Source organism: Candoia aspera, chromosome 12 (genome assembly GCF_035149785.1).
Source record: "Candoia aspera isolate rCanAsp1 chromosome 12, rCanAsp1.hap2, whole genome shotgun sequence".
In the NCBI taxonomy this organism is placed as follows: Eukaryota; Metazoa; Chordata; class Lepidosauria; order Squamata; family Boidae; genus Candoia; species Candoia aspera.
In genome coordinates this window covers 11,035,446-11,050,272 of record NC_086164.1, presented here as the reverse complement: position 1 = coordinate 11,050,272, position 14,827 = coordinate 11,035,446, and the positions used below count along the sequence as shown (strand labels likewise).

Sequence of the window (14,827 nt, the reverse complement as noted above, 5' to 3'; positions counted from 1 at the left end):
AGTAGCATCTCTGACATTGTCTGGGTCACCGTGACAGCCATCAACCAAAAGGCCTTTTCATCTGGCCTCAGAAAGATCAGTAACTGCAGTGCTCATCACTGGGAAGGGAAAACATCTCCACTCTTAGCAAACCATTAAAAATCCCCCCCACACACACAAGAGTTTCGTTGCAGTCAGCAGACAGTTCAGGTAAGTTATTCCGACATGTAACCTGTAATTCAGGGTGAGGCTTTTTCCTGTAAGAATTCATCGTTAGTTTTATTTTAGTAAAGTTTCAGTGAGAATGAAACTACAGGTGGTCCTTGCTTAACAACCATTCATTTAATGATGGTTCAGACTTAGAACCGATTGTCACATGACTGTTGCAGCATCCCCACAGTCAAGTGATCATGATTTGGGCACTTAGCAACTGGTTCGCATTTATGACCATCGCAGCATCCTGTGGTAACGTGATTGCCATTTCTGACCTTCCAGGCCGGCTTCTGGCGAGCAAAATCAGTGGGGAACCACATGATTTGCTTAATGACCATGTGGTTTGCTTAATACCTGCTGTGATTTGCTTAATGACCACTGCAAAAAAGGTCGTAAGATTGGGTTGGATTCAATTAATGACCACTTTGCTTACCAACTGAAATGCTGGTCCCAATTGTGGTCATTAAGTGAGGACTGCCTGTAAAAGAAATATGGATTCACCCTGGAGAGGAATTAATATGCTTATACCCAGAACGTTTTAATATTTTTCTTTACAAAAACATTTGTGTCTTAATGTTCTTTAAAACAAAAGCAACCAACTCCCCTTCCTCATAGGGACATTGCAAATTCCATTAAGGCAAACCAAAATGAAAAGTACAATGGAATGTCTGGTGGAACACCCGAGTCAGCTACAGTAGAGAAAGTTGATGATCATCTGAGTGTTTTTTAGTGGTTTGAAAAAGCTATACCTTTGGGGCGAAAAGCAGAGGAGGAAAAAACAGCCAAGAGGAACTGAATGTGCCTCTCATGGGACAGCAATTCCCCAGCAGTGGTGCTGCTCTTCAAAAAAAAAAAAAATCCCATATACCCTCTCCGAGTGAGCAGCTTTCCAGGGTTTTCCAGCCCAATTTAGTACATCTGGGGCCTTTTTTGTATGCAAAATAAACAGCAGTTTCCCCACCCCCTTCCCAATTATTTAGCTTTGCACTGGCTGCTTTTTGGTTTAATGATGGTGCAAAGTTTCAAAAGCGGGGTAGCCAGCCACCTTCGGAACTCCCGTGGACCCCTTGGTATGAAAAAAACAGGTTTTAAAATGATGTGTATATTCCTATTGACTATGTTATGAAAGCTGGGATAAAAAATACCTGCCTGAAACCTTGGGAAGCTGCTGCTAGTCAGAGGTAACTAAGTGTGCTCCAGATGTTTTGGCCCACTATCCTGTAATCCTTGCTTCCATAAATACCCCGTTGTAATCCAAAACTTCTGGAGGTCTCTGGGGGGCTTGCTCTGATGTAAACCTAGTAAGCCAGATGGACCATACGTATCTAAGCTAGATATTTATAAAGCAGCATGCTATGTTCCCAGGAGGCCCCTATCCACTGTGGTGGCTGCTTCTCTTTCGAATGTAGAATGAGAGAGAACCTAGTCCTCCATCCTATGACTTTACCGAAAGGCCTCTCTGTGAGAGTGTAACAAGGGTGTTCAAATATTGCAGTAAATACACCTTGTTCTCCAGTAACGTTTACGAGGACACCCCTTAACGCCACCTTCCTTAACCTGTGGGGGCCTTCTGTATGTATGGAACTACATCATCCATCATTCCCATCCCGAATGGCGGCCACTGGATTCCCAGCACATCCCGAGGAGCCCAGTTGTGATGAGGAAGGCATCTGAAGTGAAATTTGAGAGCGGTTTTCACAAAGGCCCAACCTACTGTAGCCTAAACAGAAAAAGCAGCGCGTTCAGTTTCTTGCCAAAGTCACTGGCTTTTGAGGGCCCAGAGGAAGGTAGGTTTTTATTGGATCATAAAAATTCATTGACTCGTATCTGGAATGAGTCAGACTGTAGATTGGTTTGGTTTAGATGCCGGTTTTCCAGGATGGACTGTGCCCAAAGTGGCTGAAAACGAACATTTTTAAAAATGCTTTTTAAATCCTAGGAACTCCGTAACCTTCACAACGATGAACTGATGGACATTCGACGAGAAGAGGAGATGGAAATGTCCGACGATGAAACGGAGTCACCTGAGATCAAAGAAATGGAGGAATCAGGTATCCCCGTAACGCTTACAGTGTGAAAAACTGGAGACGCCCCTGATTCAGCTGTGAGCAGAATTCAGATACGTGCGCTCTATAACTATTTACTACATCCCCGTCACTCACACACTAGAAGTGGCCTATCTAAGTAGCCTGTCTGAGTTATATAAATCAGGGTTAAGGTATCAAATCTTAAAATGCAGCTGGAGAATTGTACAAATGTGGATGGGCAGTAGAAAATGCTTGCTTTCTTGACTTTAACGCTGTTGCTTCCAAGTCCCCTTCTTTGAGGTGAATGTGGTAAGCTGATCTATGCCGGCATATTAACACAGCTCAGCTCAGGGATGAAGGTAAAAGAGGGGGCAGGACTTCGGTCATGCAGTCATATGTGCCATCTTGACTTTTTTGCCCCCCTCAGCTATCTCCGAATCAGCTGTAATGTTGCAAATACAGAAGAAAAGAAAAAGCATCATGTAACTCAAAGAGGCAAGTCCAGTTGTGGATCAGCTACATTTACAAGCACGTGTACAACACACACGCAACAAATGATTGTGGAATTAAGTCTCTTAGAACAGCCTCCCTCGGTGTGAATGCCTCCAGACTTTTAACTCCCAGAATTCCCCTGCCAATATGGCTCTTGCCAAGCATTCTGGGAATTGGTTCTCACATCTGGCGGATCCCTGCTTGCGCTAGGCTGGTTTAGAAGAAGGTCACCTAGAAGATACTTGTGGAATACTGACCTGAAATTTGTGATGGGGAAAACTACCCTGTCTCAGTTTTCTGTCTTCCTCCATCCCAGCTTTAGTATCACAAACGGAAGCTCTGAAGGAAGAAAACAACAGCCTGCGGTGTCAGCTGGATGCCTACCGAAATGAAGTAGAGCTCTTGAAACAGGAGCAGAGCCAAGCAGGGCGAGAAGATGAACCAAGCAAGGAACAGCAGCTGAAAATCCTCCAGCAGACTTTACAAGGAATGCAGCAGGTGCGGGCCCCTCTTCTCTCCTGATGCGAAGGGGAGGCATCACCGAAATGGTCCCTCCGTGTCCTTTCCGTGGAGCAAAAGTTCATCTCCTTGTGAGACTTGTAACTTCTCCGAAATCCTCTTTCCTGGATGGGAGGTACAGCCGGGCTCTGCCCTTTTTAGGACCGACCCAGGTGACACGCTAGAGTAGGCAAACGCTTGAGTTCTCCCAGTTCATCAGGAAAGAAGATGGTGAAAATATCAAGGGCAGGGAAGAGGCAAAAAAGAAAAGTTAAAAATTAGGCCAGAAGTTCCATCTAAGAGGTTTGAGTCGTTCTCAAGAAGGGGCTGTAATCCGAATGCATTTGTTAGTAGTGTCATCTATGTGAGTTTCATTGGGTGTTCAGCAACAAAGAAAACTGGGCTTGCTAAGAACACAAGGCAAGTTGGAAGGATATAGGCCAGTGTTTCTCAGCCTTGGCAACTTGAAGGTGTGTGGACTTCAACTCCAGCAAGCTGGCTGGAGAATTCTGGGAGTTGAAGTCCACACATCTTCAAGTTGCCAAAGTTGAGAAACACTGATATAGGCTATACTAGAAAAGATTCTTTCCTGGGGAATAGATTAGAAGAAAATGGAAGGAGAAAGTGGGGGGGGGGGGGAAGCAGATGAGACTGTGGTATTGACTTTATGTAAAGCTAACATTGACCTTTGCTGTGTTTACTCATGTATTATTTAACTTTTGCATTGTTGGGTTGGAATTGTCTTAAATTACTACATGGCATAGTAGTAATATTAAGTAGTAAATTACTACACTGCACTGCATTTTCCTCCATCATTCCAGCATCTTCTGAAACTACAGAATGAGTGTGAAAGAAGAGAAGCTGAATTGGAAAAAGCAAAAGAAGAAAAATTACAGCTTGACAAATTGCTTAAGAGACTGAAGGAAAAGGTAGGAGTCGTTCTAAGCTGATGCCAGGAAAAAAAAATCATTCTGCGATGTACACTTCTAGCCCACCCTTATATTTCAAAGACTATAATTTTAAATATATGGGCAGTAACAGCTCAGAAATCAAATAGATGGAAGTTGGCCACAGATTTTGAGAAGTAGGTGTCCTGTCTTCCATAACTATGGTTATATTTCCTCTGAAAGAAAGAAAAAAAGCCACTGGATAGATCTAGATTCTGTGCCACGGAAATTTTCAGTTTTGACAAATGCAGATATTTCATATGTCTGATTATTTGAGAATGGCAATACTTAGATGCCTGTCGGTTACAACATTTTAGTTGACTTTTCATACTTCCGGTGAAAAATTTGGATGTTTTCCATATAAAGAAATCGTAGTCTTGTCTTATAGCAGTATTGCTTTTTGTACCAGCTTGCCTTTTTATACAATGCTTCTCAGCCAACAGTTCTCAAATATTGTTGGGTTTAGGTGGTCCATTATTTTATGGAGATTTGTTTTGTTTTATCAAAAACAAAGTCCATTTGATTGATTGATTGATTCATATTTATTTATTTATCCAATTTATATGGCTGCCCATCTCAACAAGGGACTCTGGGCAGCGAACAGCATTAAAATAAAATACAAACAATTGCAAGCATAACAAAAAGTAAAATCCAAAGCAGCTGAGAAACATTAAACCCCAATTGCTAATACAACCAAGAAGCAGGTCCCTGCACACACAGATACAATTTGAAAATGATTAGCAGCTACACTGGCTTTGTTTTCTTGAATAACCAAGCAACAGGCTGATAAATTCCTTATTAAACATGGTAGCAAAGCTAAGCCTATTTTAATCATCAGGAAGGCAGGAGGGTCTTGCATGAAGGATCATACACTCAGGGGATTGTAACTTTTCCTTTTTCCAATGAATGTAGCAAGAACTGGCAGCCGGACCTGACCGAGGGACAGACTCAGTAGATGCTAAAGATCGCGTAAGATGTCTCCTGAACTTTGTGAATGGTAGTACTTGCCGTACCTGTCTGTATGCATTGCAATTCCATTGCAGCTGATTCACTTATTTGTTATTCTGTGTGAGAAGGAATGAATGAGAATTTCATCTGGGAATAAAATATAAAGTAGCTTTTTTCCCCCAACCTGCTTTTTAAACAATGTCATTTAAGTTAATTGCCTGCAACTGTATAGTTATTCCAACATCTGCAGAGCTCAAGTAAGAAATCAGCATGTTAAGAGACAGCTCTTGTGCCATATACTAACTCCCCTTAATTCCTCTTAGGGCAGCAACTTGTTGCCTGTCTGCTCAGTGGGTCCAGAGAAGGAGAGCCTGCTTGAGAGAGGACTTCACAGCAACCCCTTAAGATTGGAGAGGGAAGCTTTACTAGTGGGTAAGGCCACTGAGCTGCAGGATCCTTGGGGTTTAGATTCAGCTTAGGAACATTGGAAGCTGCCTTGAAGGCACCATTCATTTAGCTCTGAAATGTCCACGCTGACTGAGAGACGCCTTCCAGGTTTTCAGATGGAGGCCTGGGCCATTCTTCTTTTGGTCTGAATCTGATCAAACATTTTGTTTTTTAATCCATTCAATCGTCCGATTCTCAGGGACTGCCTGGACAAGTCCCTGCAATTCTCCTGGCAAGGTTTTTCAGAAGTGGTTGGCCATTGCCTACTCCTTCCTAGGGCTGAAGGAGAGGGACTGGCCCAAGGTCACCCAGCTGGCTTCATGCCCAAGACAGGACTAGAACTCTCAGTCTCCTGGTTTCTAGCCTGGTGCCTTCACCACTACACCAAACTGGCTCTCATTGCCTTCAAGTCAAACTTGACTACTGATGACTACTTGGACCAGTCCCTGCAGTTTTCTTGGTGAGGTTTTTCCGAAGTGGTTGGCCATTGCCTCCTTCCTAGGGCTGAGAGAGAGGGACTGGCCCAAGGTCACCCAGCTGGCTTTGTGCCTAAGGTGGGACTAGAACTCCCGGTCTCCCGGTTTCTAGCCTGGTGCCCTAACCACTACACCAAACTGCCTCTCTGATCAAACATGCTGTAGCAAAGCCTGTGGCCTAGCACAGTTTAATATTGAACTCCAGCTCTACTTTTGCTCCAAGCTGTGAACCCAGCCTAGTTTTAGGAGGTTGCTTCTCAAGATGTTGCTCAAGGGCACTAGGAATGATGTCCAGCAGTGCAGCCCATACCTGATCTGAATTAAAACTGCCCATATATGGCAAACCCCTGGATACGAAGGCCAAACAGCTGCCACCTCCAGTGTTCCTCCTCCCACTTTGATGCTGTCCTACTTGAGCATTCCTTTAGGGTGGTGGTAAGGAAACCCCTCCAGTGTTCTCCATCAGGGCTGTGCACAAAGGGATAAAATGAGGGTGTTCGGGCTGCTGTCCAGAAGTGCTGCAAAACCGTCGGGGTCAGCCGTGGTTTGGCAGGAACAAAACCCGGAAGGTTGGGATTTGGGACACAACAAAATCCAGACAGGACAATTTGGGCAAGGCTGGCACACATTGCTGTCTCTTTTCCCTCCTCCCCACAGAAGATCACTGGCCTGCCCACTCTCCAGTCTTCCCACCCGCCAGTGCCCCACAGGGCATATCCTGCTGGCTTGCCTGTTTCCCCAATCTTTCTCCTTTGCCAAGGGGAGAAGGGAAAGAGGCAGTGGCGTGCACCAGCTGAGCCCTTCCTTCCCTCCCTCCCTCCCTCCCTCTCTCCCCTTAGCTGTTGGTCTCAGCATCCTTGCTTTATTCCCTCCACTCTTCCCTGCCTGCCCCAAATCACTTCTGCCTGGAAGAGCCCCATTTTATTCCACCCACAGAGCAAAACACTCCGAACGTGCATGTTTCCGTCCAGGCCCAGATCATCCAAAAACAGCTGTTCTGCACACAGAATGGTTGATGCACAGAACTTTTTCTACTTAGCCCTCCAGAACACAGAAGGACTCTTGTAAGAAATTAGGGTGCGTTCTGTGCTTCTGGAATCCCTGTCTCCTGAGAATAACATCCTCCCCTCCCCCCCCATTTTTTTTAGGGATAATCTCAACTTTTCTACATGTTCACCCTTTTGGGGCAAGCATTGAATACATCTGCTCCTACCTCCAGCGCCTGGATAGTAAGGTAGGCGGGCAGATTAAAATGTAAACTGCTGGGTGGTCTTTGCCACCTTTAAATGCATCCCGAGTTTTTGATACTCAAGGAACTCCTTCTGCTTTTAAGAGTGCCTGCAGCTTCTCTCCCATTGTGTGGTTCAACTTGGGCCAAGTAATGCACACTGTGTGCTTGAACCCCTGTTGACTGAGTTTGCACCTCATCCTGAGATGTTATGACTTCCTTCCTTTTTTATTTTGTGTGAGCTGAGCCATTGGGGTTGGTTTATCACTTCCTGTAATGTATGAACTGGCCACCCTGGTTTATTCAGTAAGCCATGCTTAAAGCATAACTTGGTGTGACGTGCAGACCTAGTCATTGTGCTTTATAGGTCATAGTTTCTGGCTTAGCATAACGTGAATTTCTCTGATTGTAGCTTGTACAGCAAACTGGTTTAAACAACATGTTTTAAAGCCCTACGTGGCTTGGGGCCAGGTTATTTGAAGGACCGCATTTTCCCAGTTACATCTACCTGACCCACCAAATCAGGGAGGCGGGGTATGTTACCGGTCCCCTCCCATTAAGGAGGTCTACCTAGTGGGACCGAGAAGAAGGGCCTTCTCCGTGGTGGCTCCTTCCCTGTGGAACGTCATCCACACAGAGATAAGACTGGCCCCCATCTTAATACACTTCCGAAAGGCCCTGACGACATGGTTTTGCCAGTGGGCCGGGGGACCCCGCATTGATGCAGAGCCCATCAAGTGTTTTGTTTTCAGCAGGGGGTGGGGGATGTAGTGGGTTTTGTATTAGGGGTTGTATTTCAGTAAGCCACCCGGAGTCACTATGAGTGAGTTGGGTGGCCATATGAACTTCTTTAATAAATAAGTAAAAATTAAAATGTTGTGAATTCAGACATTGAGTAAGAAGGTTGAAAATGCCATGCGTCTGTTACAAAGGCCTGCACCCATCTTCCTAACCATCACAGTTAGATGGTAAAGACACTGACTAGTTTTCATCAGTTAATACCATTGTATAATAAAGTTTATGTGGGAGATGCTCTTCAGAAGTCAAAAGATAGATTTTGTCTATTTGGACCTCTAGTGTGGCAATCAGCTTAACCAGATGCTTTTGATAGCAGTTTTACTATCCCAAACGTTGAGGGGTTATCCCGGTTTGTTCGTTTTAGTGAGATCCTCTTCTCTTTTTGTAGATTTGCGCGAGTGAAGTGGAAACCCTTATGACGCGACTCCAGCATACTTTCAAACAAGAGATGAATGGGGTTGGAGCGAGCCTAGAAAAGAGGTGGAAATTCTGTGGCTTTGAGGGACTGAAGACTGTAACTTGAACTTGAAGCCAGAAGCACTTTGAACACTAGCAGAATGTGCAATATTTGCAGTATACGCAGATATGGGTTCTCCTTGAGAAAGCCAATCCTTGAACTACATCAAGAAAATTGGGGGCCAGTTTTTAAGAACTGTAAGGTTCTGGTTGTCTTTTTGTTTGTTTGTTCATTAACAAAACAAGCCCTTTTGCAAAAGAGTGTCATGCACAATTTTGGGTTGATACTAACCCTATCCTTTGGATCTTTGATACTTTTTACAGCTCCTGTTGGCGAAAAACATTTTAATAGTTTCTTTGAACATGACACACTCAGGCCTCTGTTAAATGTTTTTACCACTGAGAGCAGCTGAACAATAAAATAAAATATTCAGTAATCACATTGGAGACACTTCTTTTCCAGCCCCTAATGTCGTTTGATAATATGGAGAGACGCTCAATATTTAGAAGCAGAATGTTTCTGCAACCTTGCAACAAAAGTGTGCTGTGGGCAGTCCGTATCAAAAGGGTGGAGCTTTCAAACTTGTTCAGATTTGGAAGTTGAGGGTGAGCAGTGAACCTTTTGGCGTGGTCAGAGCTAAAAGCAGCAGCAAAAAAAATCTAGATAAATCTCTTCAAACTGAGGGAACGGGTATTAAAATGGCAAGTGCAGTTCCCTGTAATCAACATCCACATATATTCAGACAGGTTCTGAAGTGTTGGTAACTAGCTAGAAAAGGGATCTAGGGTTGTAGTGAGTAGGTGAATGAAAACACTATTCCAGCATAAGGATTTGGTGAGAGACTATGTTGAAAGAGAATTGAGTAAAATCTCCAGAGCCAGAGGAGACAGTCATGACACATTCATATAAATCAAGGGTGGGATCTTGCTCACTGTGGAGGGTAGTTATTCTATAACTAGTTTTATCTCCTATTTGTTAGGATGAATTGCAGCATTTCCAGAGGACCGCAAATGCTGAAACAGGGACATTTAGGGACAAGATTTTGAAGGAGGATTTTGAGCATATTACTGTTTCCCTCCTGTGGTGGATGTAAGACTGGCTCAAGCAATAGTCAAGGATGATGCTATAATTTGGGCAGCCCATTCTAGAATTGCCAATAATCTGAAAGTGATGTGTCTTGCTCATTTAGCATGTTCACAGTCAGATCTACTGTTAGGGAAGGCAGCCATTTGAAGAGACAGATGCTGAAGGGTGGTGATAGTAGATTCTTGGTTGCTCATCCTGATCCTCACAGCTGTTCATTCCCTGGGTCTGGCTGCTCCCCTAGATAAGGGAACTCTTGAGCTGTCCTCAGAGTCTGAATAAGAGGCAACTGTCAGTCATTTTCTATACGTAGAATGAGAGGGAAGAGAATCAGTCTTGGCCAACAAAATATCCTGGTTAGGCAAAGCAAATGACATCTGTTCCCAGAGACAAATATGTGGGTGTTACTCAATAAGTACAGGTGTTTCTGAATGACAACTGCCAGCATCCTTGAACAGCCATTGGCCATAGCAATTAGGCATCAGGGACGCAGGGATTAAGTTCTTGCATTTGGCTAGACCCTTCTACAGAAATTCTCAGTTTAGCCTCAGATGTATATCCAATACCCCAAAAGGGTGGAGCAGTATGAACAAAAAGAAGAAAAAAGATTAGCCCGCCCAACGTCCTGCTTCTGAAATGGAACAACAGTAATGCCCTGCTGAGAGAAGAAAAGAGAAAGAGCCCTGTAATGGGGGTCGACCGTTGGAATATCTGAATTATAAAGCCCTTCTCTGAATCAATGGGCACAACAAGCGGATTTGCAATCTCAGGAGCGGAGATCATACACTTAACACTCTGCCTGCAGGCATCTCCCAGGGCAGTTGCGCCTAGGGGTGGGGGGACCTGCTTGTTCCTGTCGCGCGTGGTGACGTTACAGGGACGCGACTCCCCCGTGCGTTAGAAAGGCAGGAAGACACCGTAAAGATGCCTCCGAAAGGGAAAGGCGGCGGCAAAGGGGCAAAGGGTGAGGCCGATTTCTTCTCTTTCCCAGTTTCTGCTTCTCACCCCTGCTGGGAAAGGAGCGGACCAATTCTGCTCGCCCAGCACGAACCGGTCTTGCCTTAAGGTGGCCTGGCAAGGAATTCTGGGAATTGTAGTCTGGAAGAGGGGCTCTGTAGACCGACAGCTCCCCACCTTAGTTGAGATGGCTGTGACAAATGTTTCTGAATCCTGTTTGTAGCATAGAATAAGGGGTACAAGTTGGCAGCTGGGATGTGCAGGGCTTCCCTTGGTCAGAATACAAATGCCCCAACAGGGCCAGCCAAAATTTCACAAACTAGGGAACAGTTAGCATTTCTCTTCTGCTCAAAACTTGCCCATGGCTGGATGCAAAGAGAAATGCTCCTTATGGGCATTGTGCATGAGGTGGAAGCCCCAAAGAGTTGTTCTAACGTTGTCCTGCTTGCTGTCTGATTCCACCAGGTGAGGAGTGACAGCTGAGGTGCACCGGAAACATGCAGTCCAGCCCTGCCCTGCCCTGCCCATCAGATTCAGCAAATGGAGGTGAAACCGTGTTAACTGTCCACGCAGTTTCACTGTTGCTTTCCCTACTTGTGTCTTTAAAGGAGGAGCATCTTCTGGCAGTGACACAGCTGACAAGAAAGCTCAAGGGCCCAAAGGAGGTGGCAGTGCTGTGAAGGTGGGTCTTCTGCTCACCCCATTTGAGATGGTGTCCGAGAATGCAATTCCTGTCATGAAGAGGGTGCAAGTGTAGAATGAGGTGTCGTTCTCTCAAAGCCAGAAATATTTCAGGGTAGAGAGTCCAAAAAGAAGGTGGCAGTGATCTGGATTTGCCACAAAATGCCCAATGTCATAAGTCTGTTAATATGTTTATGTTCAATAAATAAAATTAAAAGTATTTGGCTTGTGATTTTTAGGGAGTGTCTTCAAGTCACTCTTGACTCCTAGCAACCACATGGACAATGCCTTGCAGTTTTCCTGGCAACACTTTTCAGAAGTGATTTGCCATTACTTTCTTTCCGGGGCTGAAAGAGAAGGACTGGTCCAAAGTCACCCAGCTAGCTTTGTGTCTAAGGAAGGATTAGAACTCATGGACTTTGGGTTTCTAATCACTACACCAATCTGGCTCTCTTTGTTATTTTTACTTACATATTTTTATGGAAATATTTTTAAAAACTGAATAATGCTTTTGGATAAGGGAAAAATCACTAAATTAGACGTTACTACCAAACCCAAATCTCTCTGATTGTTTGCTACTCAATCCCTTCATCTGAAGAAGCCAAAATTTGAATCTAGGACTATCTACCTTCGAAGTGTGAGTTCCATCACTGAACTATCAGCCTTTTCAAGCAAGCACTCTTTGACAATTAGAAATCAATTACCCTGGAGAAAAATGGCTTGCTTCTCAGCCTCTCACCATCCTTATTTAACTAGGCTTAAATTGGGAAACTGAGCTGGGGCACTAGAAACTGCATCAAGTCAAGAATTACCGACTGAGAAGCAAATGACACTATGGCTTGGCTACCAGTATTAAGGAACATAATTGTAGGAGTATTCTTAAGCCAAATGTGGAAGGACCTCTCTGTATGTATCTAATCTATGTTTTGGGTTGTTTTTTTTGTTTTGTTTTGTAGGTGAGGCACATTCTGTGTGAGAAACACAGCAGAGCTCTGGAAGCCTTGGAGAAACTCAAGGCTGGAGTGCGTTTCAGTGAGGTAGCTGCCCAGTATAGTGAAGACAAAGCCAGACAAGGGGTAAGTCCTTTTTTAGAAGCAAGAGCAAGAACAAGGACTGATAGAATGTCTGAAGGTGCAGCTGCAGTTTTCCCCTCTTTATTTAGAGGACCTGTGAGCAGCTCAGTTCCCCCATGATTGCTTCGGTTACCTCCTTTGAAGAATAATAGGCCCAAAGGGAAACTTTGCTGTCCATTAAACTTTGGGGATTCTAGGATATCTGGGATCTGAACTTAAACGTAAGGAGTAGTCAGCTGTAGAGGAAATACAGAGAAGTTAGTAACAACAGCATAGGTCCTTGCTGCATGTGGGGTCACTAGTAGTATGTATGCTTTTTTTTTTTTTAGAGTAACTGAGTAGATGGGCAGAATGTTAGACCTGGAATCTGGGCAATAGGTACTTCCAGAGAAAGCAAGCCATACTTTTAGGAGCCTGTGGTGGAAGTTGTGGGTTGCAATGCTTTACAACGGAAAGTGAGGTTGAGGTTTACAATCTAGACTTTTAACGGCCACTGTCTTTCAGAGCTCTACTGATAGATTGCAGAAGCAACTGTCAAGAGATGAATAAAGTTTTTTCTTTGGTTGCATCACTAATTACTTTACCTTTTCTCTTGCTGTTGCCCAAAATTAGGCTACTTAAGTTCCTAACCTACAGGAACTGAAATGCAGAATAATACACGTATATACAGACTATTCTAGCAAATGGTTTATAGGGTGGAATAGGTCTTGCCACCGCCCTTTGCATTATTCCCTCATTTGCTAGATCTTGTATACTTGTTAGATCTTGGGATTCTAATAACAAAGTAGATCTGAAAAGCCTGCTACCCACCCACTGGCTTTAGAGCATTAACATCGCCCCCCACCCCTTGTGCCTGTTTTCCAGGGAGACCTGGGCTGGATGAGCAGAGGCTCCATGGTGGGCCCCTTCCAGGATGCCGCGTTTGCCTTGCCTGTCAGCAGCATGGACAAAGCAGTGTATACTGATCCCCCTGTTAAAACCAAGTTTGGATATCACATAATCATGGTTGAAGGGCGAAAATAATAAACACCAGATGCTATGCTGAGAGTTGGTCTCTTGTTTTTATCTCTCCTTGTCAAGGGTTGTGAAAAAAGAAAGAGTTGGCTTTTCTTGCAACGCGTGTTGAGGTGGTATGAAGTGCCTTGCTGTTTCCTGCTTTTTTCCCTACTTGCTCCAATCTATGTGATGTTATTCCACAATATAGAGGTCTCCCAGTTTGTCCTGGCTCTTTTTTCGGGGCCCAGAATTGAACTCTGGGAGTACCTGGTAGAATCAGTCAGAAGTATGAGTGACAAAATCAAAAAGGATCCAGTGCATTTGGTTCTTTTGCATGCAGCAAGTCGTCTTTTTTTCATCTTTGGTATTTTGTTTTGATATTTCATTTGCTTTCTTTTGTCCATTGAAAACTCATTTCTGAGTTCTTGCACACAGGTCAGAACAGACCCAGGGACTGCCCTCTGGCTACAGTATATTGTTCTCCCCCAAATCTTTCCGCCAAGTTGTTTTTCAAAGCCTTTTGCTTAGAGATTCTGGAGAGGAAATGGATCTCAAACGAAGCAGAATGGCTCTAGCCCAGTGTTCCTCCACCTTAGCAACTTTAAGATGTGTGGACTTCAACTCCCGGAATCCCCCAGCCAGCAATTGAAGTCCACACATCTTAAAGTTGCTAAGGTGGAGGAACACTGGGCTAGCCCCTAATTACAGTTTGTACATTCCTGGGCCTGCATTTTACCCTTCTAATCAAAGAGAATATTTGCAGCTCAGGGTTGAACTGTGGATTTTGTAGCTCAGGGTTGAACTGTGCAGTCCTTGGTGCTCTCTGAGCTGTGTTTTCTTGCAGCCGTTTCATTGCCGGACTAGGCAACATCTTCAGTGCGAAAAACAAGAAGAAAACAACAAGGCTCAGAGGGCACCAAGGACTCCAGTTTTACCCTTCTGTACCATTGTGCGGTTTCCTATTGAGTCAGTTTATAAGCTAAACCTGCTGAGCTAGGAGTTGTTTCATGCCAGATGCCATGTTATTACGTAGCAGCAACTGCTGAAAAAGAAACCGCTTAAGCGTTGAGGCCTGTCAAGCAGTGTGTTAAGGACCAAGATGCCAGGCAGTTTTAATGCTGCAGCTAGAACTCTTCCAGCCACACAACCAGAGAGAAATTGGAACTCGCCCCCATTCATTTTCTAAATCACAATGCTGAAAACGTTTCCCCAGCTGAGTAGAGTTGTGTAAGCTTCATATAACAAGGCTGTGTGAGGAGACCATCCCCTTCCCTCACAGGCACAGAGCAAGCTGATTTTGCACAGGGAATGAATAGCTGCCAGTCATCTCACAGAGAAAGGAATGTGCTTTTGTACCTTATGGTATGGTTCCACGACAGAAATAAGCAAGCAAGCAAGCAGGCTGGGAGGAAACTTTTAGGCATCTTTAAAAGGGGAGTCGATGAATGCTGACTAGCGCAGTCAGTGCTGTACACTTGGAAATCAGGATAGAGCCTCTAGATCCAAAGCCAGTCTATCTTAAATAGA

At 44.4% G+C, this 14,827-nt stretch overlaps 2 protein-coding genes across 6 annotated transcripts in view; both read left to right on the top strand.

Moving 5' to 3' along the window:
* The window catches only part of ENOX2 (ecto-NOX disulfide-thiol exchanger 2), a 29,035-nt gene extending 20,084 nt beyond the window's left edge, over positions 1 to 8,951 (top strand). For 3 of the 5 annotated variants that reach the window (XM_063313777.1, XM_063313779.1, XM_063313781.1), the window contains 7 exons: positions 2,132 to 2,243; positions 3,034 to 3,209; positions 4,031 to 4,138; positions 5,069 to 5,125; positions 5,428 to 5,536; positions 7,176 to 7,261; positions 8,442 to 8,951. In XM_063313777.1, the coding sequence (XP_063169847.1) occupies positions 2,132 to 2,243; positions 3,034 to 3,209; positions 4,031 to 4,138; positions 5,069 to 5,125; positions 5,428 to 5,536; positions 7,176 to 7,261; positions 8,442 to 8,576 (783 nt within the window). In that variant the 3' untranslated portion in view covers positions 8,577 to 8,951. The remainder of the gene's footprint in view (positions 1 to 2,131; positions 2,244 to 3,033; positions 3,210 to 4,030; positions 4,139 to 5,068; positions 5,126 to 5,427; positions 5,537 to 7,175; positions 7,262 to 8,441) is intronic. The other 2 variants (XM_063313778.1, XM_063313780.1) reach the window with 2 other exon arrangements.
* A 1,486-nt stretch (positions 8,952 to 10,437) lies between these two features.
* PIN4 (peptidylprolyl cis/trans isomerase, NIMA-interacting 4) lies at positions 10,438 to 13,351 on the top strand. The gene is made up of 4 exons (XM_063313630.1): positions 10,438 to 10,557; positions 11,159 to 11,232; positions 12,188 to 12,307; positions 13,169 to 13,351. The coding sequence occupies exons 1-4, from the start codon at positions 10,518 to 10,520 to the stop codon at positions 13,325 to 13,327; spliced, it is 393 nt and encodes a 130-aa protein (XP_063169700.1). The 5' UTR covers positions 10,438 to 10,517; the 3' UTR covers positions 13,328 to 13,351.
* Positions 13,352 to 14,827: the final 1,476 nt, after the last annotated feature.